Consider the following 9,901-nt stretch of genomic DNA (forward strand, 5'->3'; position numbering starts at 1 on the left):
TCTGTTGTCGATAACAATATTTTCGGTACAGTACGTAAACGAAAAGAATGTGTTTCGAAATATTTTTTTCCTAATTTTGCTTTACAATGATTTTAATGTAACCAACAAAAAGGATTTGTAGGTCAAAGATGACAGGACTTTATTCAGTATGCGTAGGCCTAGGGTACGTTTCCTAACAAAAATGATAAAAAGTTAATGAATATTAAACAACGTAGCTCAAAGATAATAAGATTTTATTCAGTATGCATACGTTTCCTAAAGAAAGTCTGATGGTAAAATAATACAAAGGTTAACAAATACAGTATTAAATATCATAGGTCAAAGATGATAGGATTTTATTCAATATGCTTAGGCCTAGGCTACGTTTCCCAAAGAAAATCAGATGAAATTATAAAAGGTTAAAAATACTTTACAACATAGTTCAAAGATGCTAAGATTATTTCAGTATGCTAAATATACAATATATATATATATATATATATATATATATATTATATAAAGGGTAATATATACTGTATATATATATAGACCGACTTGCGTCCAGATCGACTTACGACCTCTCTGTCGGAACCGAACTCGGTCGTAAGTCGACGACTACCTGTACATTACTCTGCACGCTGCGAGACGCGAGTACGATAGTTTTCGCAGGCTGCTGGCAGCGTCAGCATCCCAGCCAGCTAAATATTCTTTCATTTTGTTTGTTTGAAGTAAAATGTTTCCTAATTTTGCATTGCATTTTGTATGTTTTGCAATTAATAAAATATAACAAACTTTTTATGCCTAGGCTAGTTTGTTGTCGATAACAATATACAGTATTCAGTACAGTACTTAAACGAAAAGAATGTGTTTTGTTGAAAAAAAAATCCCTATTTTGCCTTACATTTTGTATTTTTATGTTTTGCAATTAATAAAATGTAACTATTTTTTTTATGCCTAGTCTGTTGTCGATGACAAAATGTTCGGCACAGCATTTTGTATTTCTATGTTTTGCGATTAATAAAATGTAACAGTAAACTTTGTTTATGCCTAGTCTGTTGTCGATAACAATATTTTCGGTACAGTACGTAAACGAAAAGAATGTGTTTCGAAATATTTTTTTCCTAATTTTGCTTTACAATGATTTTAATGTAACCAACAAAAAGGATTTGTAGGTCAAAGATGACAGGACTTTATTCAGTATGAGTAGGCCTAGGCTACGTTTCCTAACAAAAATGATAAAAAGTTAATGAATATTAAACAACATAGCTCAAAGATAATAAGATTTTATTCAGTATGCATACGTTTCCTAAAGAAAGTCTGATGGTAAAATAATACAAAGGTTAACAAATACAGTATTAAATATCATAGGTCAAAGATGATAGGATTTTATTCAATATGCTTAGGCCTAGGCTACGTTTCCCAAAGAAAATCAGATGAAATTATAAAAAGGTTAAAAATACTATATAACATAGTTCAAAGATGCTAAGATTATTTCAGTATGCTAAATATACAATATATATATATACACATATATATATATATATATATATATATTATATAAAGGGTAATATATACTGTATATATATATATATAAACCGACTTGCGTCCAGATCGACTTACGACCTCTCTGTCGGAACCGAACTCGGTTGTAAGTCGACGACTACCTGTATATGAAGGAGTGATTGTGCCAACAGCACTGTATGGGGCAGAAACATGGAACATAAGAGAGGAGGAGTTTGAATGTGTTTGAGATGAGGTGTCTGAGAAGTATGATGGGGGTTACTAGGCTGGATAGAGTGAGAAATGAGGAGGTGAGGAGGAGAACAGGGGTGGAAAGGGGGTTGGGAGATAGGGTTGATGAAAGAGTATTAGGATGGTTTGGACACATGGAAAGAATGAGTGAAGAAAGACTAGTAAAAGAGGTATGGAAGGCAGATATGGAGGGAGTGAACATGAGGGGACATCCTAGGATGAGGTGGATGGATGGGGTGAAGGGGGCTTTGGGGAAGAGGGGAATGTCTGTTGAGGAAGGATGGGAGAGGACAGTAGACAGGGGTGAATGGAGAATGGTTGTATATGGATGATGATGTGATGCATGAGGTGGAATGGGCTGGGGGATGGGGGAGTGAGGTAGTATGTGTGAGCAAATTTGGACGCAGCCCGAAGGGATTTCTCCCCGTCTTCTCCTTTTATGCATGGGGGGACGGAGAGGGGGGGTCGCCGATTTAATGAAGCGGCCTTGCTGTGGATGTGCTGTGTCTTGCGACACTGCTTCTGACCCAGGGCAGTGGACAAGGTGCAGGGATGACTCGTCATCCAGGAGGTGCTAAGATGGGAGGGAGGGTGGAGGGGTGTGGAGTGTATTCAGGGATGGAATGGGTGGGAATGATTTTATGCCTTCCTTTTTGGCTACCTCCCTTGTAAGGGGGAAAAAGCATTACTATATGTACAATCGACACCATGGGTATTGGCGCAAAAAATGTGCGCCAATGCCTGTGACAAATTATTAAAGACCCACCATTACACCTAAGAAAACCGACACTGGTATTGGTGCGAAAGCACATGGTAGAGTAGGCGGAGCTTAAGTCCCACGTGCAGACAATAAAGATCTCAGTTGCCTATTGAATAACTCAGTTGCTTTTTGTGATTAGTCATGACCGCATCAATTGTTTTTTTTCCGCTCTGATATGCTATGTTTTTTGTGGGATTTTTGTAATAATGCCAGGAGGCCCAGAGCTTACAAGGGAGAAAATAGCAGCAATAAGCTCACTTTATAAGGCAGGAAAGTCTAACAAGGATATACCAATCCAGACCAGAGTATCGTTGTGCAGTGTCCAGAGATGGACAGCGGGAGGTGATTATCCCCCACTCCAAGTCAAGAGGACTGGACCAGCTAAAAAGACATCAAAAAGGACTCTGAAGGTTATCCAAAGACAGGTGGAAGCTGAACCAAGGATAACAGCTAAAGAATTGAAAGAAAAAAATCCAAAACTCCTGCAAGATGTGTCTGTTAGGACAATACAATGCCGCCTCTAGGACGATTTGTCTTATGAGCATCGGGCACCACGACGCAAACCTCTTCTGACGGAGAAACAGAAACACATTCGTGTGAAATTTTGTAAGAAATATCTGAATTGGGACAATGAAAAGTGGAAGAAGGTTTTGTGGACTGATGAGGCTACATTTAATGTTACTGGGAACCGAGGAGGTAAGGTTAGGCTCCCTCTGGGCACCCTGATAGTGTCATGGTATGGGGTGTGTTTGGGTACTATGGTGTGGGCAAGTTAGTTATATTACCTAAAAACACAACAGTGAACAAGGAATCATATTTGGAACTGTTGTGTGACCATCTTGAGAATTGCTTTGATGCCTGTAAGAGTGAGGTGTTCATGCAGGATGGTGCCCCTGCATGCACAGCAACACTAGTCAAAGAATGGCTTGAATTTGTAGGAGTGGATTATATAAATGATTGGCCTGGTAATAATCCAGATTTCAATCCAATTGAAAATGTGTGGGCACTGATAAAACGAAGACTACGAGGACGTAACACAGCAACTGTGGAAAAGCTTGTGAAGGAGATTAAGGACATTTGGGACAACTTAGAACCCTCAATGCTCCAAAGACTGGTTGAATCTATTCCTCGATTTCTTGAGAGCTGTCTGAAAAGGAAAGGACTACCCACAAAGTATTAGAGGCTGGTAGGTTCTACATATATGTTAGTATTGCACTTGTTTTAGTGCTACAGATGAAAAAAAAGCATCGCACCAATACCCGTGGCGCCGACTGTATGTATATACATATACATATATATATAGACATAGAGAGGAACGAAAAGCATAGGAAAGGAAGACTGAGGTACAACAAAACAGACTTTACAAAACTAAAGACATTCTTCCGGAATGCAAACTGGGAAATATTTTACAGGGAAGAAACAGCAGTGGAAGAGAAATGGAATATATTGATGGAAAACTACAATGAAGGGGTAAACAGGCATGTACCAAGACAAAAGCGAGAGAGAGAGTACATTAAATGTTGGTTCAACAAAAGATGCAGTGAGGCAAAAGACAGAAGGGACAAAGCTTGGAAAAAGTGGAGAAAAGACAAAAAACAAAGCAAATGGCAAATTTATGTTAACTATAGAAATGAGTATGTTAATGTGAGAAGAGAGGAGAAAAGGAACCATGAGAAGGATATTATAGACAAATGCAAAGAGCAACCCAAACTATTCTATCGGTATGTGAATGGTAAACTTAAAAACAAACAGGAATTGGTGAAACTATGCCAAGGAAACATAGAATACACAGAAGATTTAGAGATGGCCGAAGTCATGAACAATCACTTTAAATCTGTTTTCACCAGAGAGAAAATACCGAATTGTGACATAGACAAAAACAAGAAATCTCCCCTCATGAATGAGTTTACAGCATCACTAAAGGAAATATCAGAACATTTATCAAGGCTGGATGTCAGAAAATCACATGGCCCGGACGGTATTGCAAATTGGATTCTAAAGGAGTGCAAAGAAGAACTAACAGACAAAATACACATCTTAATAAACAGCTCACTCAAAGAAGGAAAGATACCCGAGGACTGGAAAAACGCTAACATTGTACCAATACACAAAGGAGGAAACAAAGAAGAACCCACCAACTATAGGCCAGTATCACTAACAAGCACCATTGCCAAAATTTGTGAGAAAATAATCAAGAATAGATGGGTAAAACATCTGGAAGACAATGACATATTAAACCCAAGACAATTCGGATTCAGACAAGGAAGATCATGCTCCACAAACTTAATATGCTTTTACTCAAGACTAATAGACATAGTGCAAGAAAGAAATGGATGGGCTGATTGTGCATTCCTAGACTTGCAAAAAGCCTTTGACAAAGTACCACACAGAAAACTACTAAAAAAACTGGAACACATAGGAGGAATACAGGGAAACCTACTAAAATGGATAGAGGACTTTCTGACTGGTAGAAAGATGAGAGTAGTGCTCAGAGAAAAATATTCAGACTGGAAAGAGGTGATCAGTGGAGTACCGCAAGGATCTGTGCTGGCACCAATAATGTTTGCTATCTATATGAATGACATGGATGAGGACGTGAACTGCTACATGAGCTTCTTTGCCGATGACGCCAAACTGCTAAGGAAAATAGAAACTGATGAGGACTGTGAAGCACTGCAAGAAGACCTAAATAGGGTATGGAACTGGAGTCAGAAATGGGAAGTGGACTTTAATACTAAGAAGTGTAGCATAATGGAGTTTGGAAAAAGCAAAAACAGAATATCAGGAAAATATACAATTGGAACCAAAGAAGTAAAGAAAGTAGGATCCGAAAAAGATTTGGGAGTAATTATCACGAACGACTTGTCCTATGATATACAGATTAACAAAATTGTCGGGGAGACTTACAACTTGCTAAGATCAATAAAAGTGGCGTTTACATACTTGGACGAAGACATGATGAAAAAAATATTGGTTACATTGATAAGGCCTAGATTAGAGTATGCAGCGACATTGTGGTCCCCCAGTACCAAAAAGAATATAAAGAAAATAGAAAGAATCCAAAGAGCAGCTACAAAAATGGCACCTGCACTTGCAAACCTATCATACGAAGAGAGATTGGCTAAACTGGAGTTACCGACACTGGAGCAAAGAAGAGAGAGAGGTGACCTATTGACCATCTACAGAATCATGAAAGGCACAGAGGTACTCGATAGTGAGAACTTACTTAACTGGGACAAAAGAAACACAAGAGGACATGGAAAGAAAATAAAAAAACATAGCTATAGAAGAGAACTGAAGAAAAACAGTTTTCCTCATAGAGTTTTGGACACTTGGAACAAACTGGACAATGAAATAGTATGCGCAAAAACCATTCATGAGTTTAAAAACAAACTAGACACTGCAAGATACAAAGGCGGGACAACACGAGCATAGCTCCCCTTCCCGCAAAATACAACTAGGTAAATACAACTAGGTAAATATATATACAACCACTCCTTGTATATATATATATATATATATACAACCACTCCTTGTATATATATATATATATATATATATATATACAACCATTCCTTGTTTAACGACGACAATTGGGACCAGCGCGCCGTCATTAACCGAATTGGTCGTTAGGTGAAAGTGTATACATATACGTACATGTACTGTATGTACAATGTCCAGCAATACATGTATCTTTATTTTCGTGTATTTCCCTCTTTTATACAGTACATTAAAGCTTTATTTACTATTTATTTACGGTGGTTATGTTCCCGAAATTACCGTATATGACCAAATCCGCGTATGCTGACATTCCATATTGAATACCGGGGTATTTTTTTAGTTTCGACCATGGGCGCAATATAGCAATGGAAAATTAATTATTAATTTTGTAAATTAAAATGTATCAACGTAATATGCAATTTTGTGGGCGGAAATGAAAGTAAAAAATACCATGCTACAAGAAAATATGCTAATGAACGAAGTCGGTAGCATAGGATCGAGACGCCATCTTGTCGTCTGCCAACGTCTCTCACGACGACGACAACGAGGACGAGCTGGATGACATTTAATTTGCAGGTAATGATTTATCTAACACAGGTTAGGTAAGTTTAGGTTAAGCGAATTTATCATCCTTTCATTTCCTCGACATCGGCATCTATCATAACAAACATGGTGTACCATTCGTCTGACATGACTTCGTTACTTACGAAATTTGTTTTAGCACCTTTTTTTTATTTCCGTTCACAAAATTGCATATTACGTTGATACATTATAATTACAAAATTAATAATTAATTTTCTATTGCTATATTGCGCCCTTGGTCGAAACTAAAAATTTACCACTACCGGTATATATTGTACCCCAGGTAGTTTTTCCAGCTTGCAGGATGGTAATGTAGACCTAAGCTTCAGAACACTACCTCACAGCTAATATCCACCGTACAAGTTCATTTATAACATCATACAAATTTGCCTCAGCCAACTTAGTTATCGTACACGACGTCGTAAATTCAGGAGATTTACTTTAAACAAATGTCATAAAGCAGGTCGTTACTCCGAGTTGTCGTTAACTGAGTAGGTCGTTAAACGAGGAGTACCTGTATATGTATATATATATACATACATACATATACCAAAGGCTTTTTCCCCCTTACACGGGGGGGGGGGTAGCCAAAAAGAAAAAGGCATAGAAATCACTCCCACCCATTTTATTTCCCATATATTCCACTCCCCTCCACCCTCCTCCCTCCCTCCTATCTTGGCACCCCCTGGATGATGGGTCATCCCTGCATCCTGTCCACTGCCCTGGGTCAGAAGCAGTGTCGCAAGACACAGCACATCCACAGCAAGGCCGCTTCATAAATTCGGCAACCCCCCTCTCCGTCCCCTCATGCAGAAAAGGAGAAGACGTGGAGAAATCCTTTTGGACTGCGTCAGTTTTTTTCTCATACCCCCTCACCCTCACCCCCATCCCCCACCCACTCCCCCTCATGCATCACAGCCTCATCTATACACAACCCTTCTCCATTCACCCCTATCTTCTGTCCTCTCCCATCCTTCCTCTACAGACATTCCTCTCTTTTGTAAAGCCCCTTTCACCCCATCCATCCATCTCATCCTAGGATGCCCCCTCATATTCACTCCTTCCACCTCCGCCTACCACACTTCTTTTACTAATCTTTCTTCACTCATTCTTTCCATGTGTCCAAACCATCCTAATACTCTTTCATCAACCCTATCTCCCAGCTCCCTTTCTACCCCTGTTCTCCTCACCTCCTCATTTCTCACTCTATCTAGCCTAGTAACCCCTATCATACTTCTCAGACATTTCATCTCTAACACATTCAAAATCCTTCTCTCTTCCTCTTTCATGTTCCATGTTTCAGCCCCGTACGTTGCTGTTGGCACAATCACTCCTTCATATAACCTCCTCTTAGCATCCATTCCCAGATGTCTATTTCTCATTACACTTTTTAATGCACCAAGGCACTTACTCGCTTCTCTTAATCTACATTCTACCTCCACCCCCACTCCTCCCTTTCCTGTCACATTCGCACCCAAGTATCTGAAACTATCCATTTCCTCCAGTTTCTCATCCTTTATGCTCACTTCCAGCCTACTGTCACTCTCTCCCCTTGTACATCTCATCACCTTACTTTTACCCACATTTATTTTCAGCTTCCTTCTTTCACACACCTCAAACTCTGTCACTAACTTCCTCAATCCCTCCTCTGATCCTGTTACAAGTGCTGTGTCGCCAGCAAACAACAGCTGCCTCACCTCCCACTTTTCTCCATTTTCTTTAATCATCTCCAACCCCTGACCCACTACCCTTGCATTCACCTCTCGCACCACCCCATCCATGTAAAGATTGAACAGCCAGGGCGACATAACACACCCCTGACGAAGTCCCACCTTTACCTCAAACCATTTACTCTCTCCATTTCTAATACTAACCCAAGCTCTACTACTCTCATAAAAACTCTTGACTGCCCCCAGGTAAAAAAAAAAAAAAAAAAAAAAAAAAAAAATAGTTTTATTAAATAAATACATAGTAGGGATATTGCTGTAAATGCTGGTAAAGTGTTTTTATCGTACTGCCATTTTTAAAGGGTTTAAAGGGCCTACCCTCCCTCCCCCCGGCAGCCACATGCTGCGCACGACCATTGTTTACATACGTTTTGACTATATTTTACTCTATTTTTTTGTGTTTGATGCACTCATAAAGTTTTCTCTTACGTCCGGCATGCACGTGAGTATGTGGTGTGAGGAAGTTCAGCCTGCACGACTGGCAGTGGCCTGAGCCTTACAAAGTAAAGGACATGTACACGTTAGCTTGCCACGTTCACTAATTTGCCTTGTGAAATTCGCATCTATTTTTCAGTGAAGAGATATTTGAAGATATTAGCCATGCCTAAGCTATCCAAACAAAAGGCACACTTGCAGAAGATAAAAATGTCTACATTAGCAACTCAAGGGGAGAAAGAAAGAACCCCAGCATCAATTTTGTTATCACCACCTCCGCCACCACCACTAGTACTCCCTCCAGCAGCTCTCTCCCTGCCATCTACATCCACATCCTCAGCACCTGATCATCTGTCCTCTACACCTATATCAGACACGTTGTCTCTACACAAACAACTGTTTGCTAACAAGTGGCTACAAGGATGCCTCCTTGTTGCAACACCTTGGGTTTAGAGTCTCAAACCTCACAGTGATGTCCCTGATGCAGCAAGAGCCTGTTCCAACACCAGAAAGGAAACCCAAGAAAAGAAAGAGAGCTGAATCCCAGCAATCAGACTACCTTGCTGGGTCATTCTAGAACAAGAACTCAAACTTTGCGACAAAGAGTGAGGTGGCAGCTTATGAGACCCTCACTTTGTGTGAATAATATCCTACACTGTAGGAGGGTACAAAGTGCCCGAGTTACTTGAAAGATGCAAAATCATCATGAAAATACAATGGAACCTATTTTCAATGGGTCTTAGGAGGTCCAATGTAAAATTTAGTCAAACTAAGGAAAAAAAAACTTTAACACTCGTTTCTGAAAAATGTAAGTTTTTGATACACAAAGTCTATCTCCCTCCCTCAATTTTCAACAGATTTTTGCATATGAGGTCTCTATTAATAGCTAGATAAATGACAAAAAATGAAATAGAGAGTTTTTTTGCATATGTTAAATAGAATTTTTTTTAATAACGTGTCAGTCAAAATTTTGCGTTTTTTTTTTTTTATAATTTTTTAATATTTGTTTTCCTCGGCGTTAAACAAAGATATTAAAAAAAAAATTCTATTTTGTTTTTTTATATATTTAGAAGATTCTTTTGCTGTAAAATGGAAGACATCGAATAAAAATTGTAAGAGGAGATAGGATTTGAAAGAAGCCCAAAAATATGGTATTTTTTGTTTT

General features: G+C 39.0%; 1 protein-coding gene across 3 annotated transcripts in view; it reads left to right on the forward strand.

Annotated features, from left to right (window-relative positions):
* Positions 1-9,901, forward strand: part of prel (preli-like) — a 358,444-nt gene that overhangs the window by 20,940 nt on the left and 327,603 nt on the right. The window contains exon 4 of one of the 3 annotated variants that reach the window (XM_076173324.1): positions 8,876-8,894. The exons of the other annotated variants lie outside the window; for them this stretch is intronic. Coding sequence (XP_076029439.1) covers positions 8,876-8,878 — 3 coding nt within the window. The 3' untranslated portion in view covers positions 8,879-8,894. Of the gene's footprint in view, positions 1-8,875; positions 8,895-9,901 lie in introns of those variants that run through there. 3 annotated transcript variants of the gene reach the window in all.

Source organism: Oratosquilla oratoria, chromosome 34 (genome assembly GCF_046742065.1).
Source record: "Oratosquilla oratoria isolate Oo_2021 chromosome 34, ASM4674206v1, whole genome shotgun sequence".
In the NCBI taxonomy this organism is placed as follows: domain Eukaryota; kingdom Metazoa; phylum Arthropoda; class Malacostraca; order Stomatopoda; family Squillidae; genus Oratosquilla; species Oratosquilla oratoria.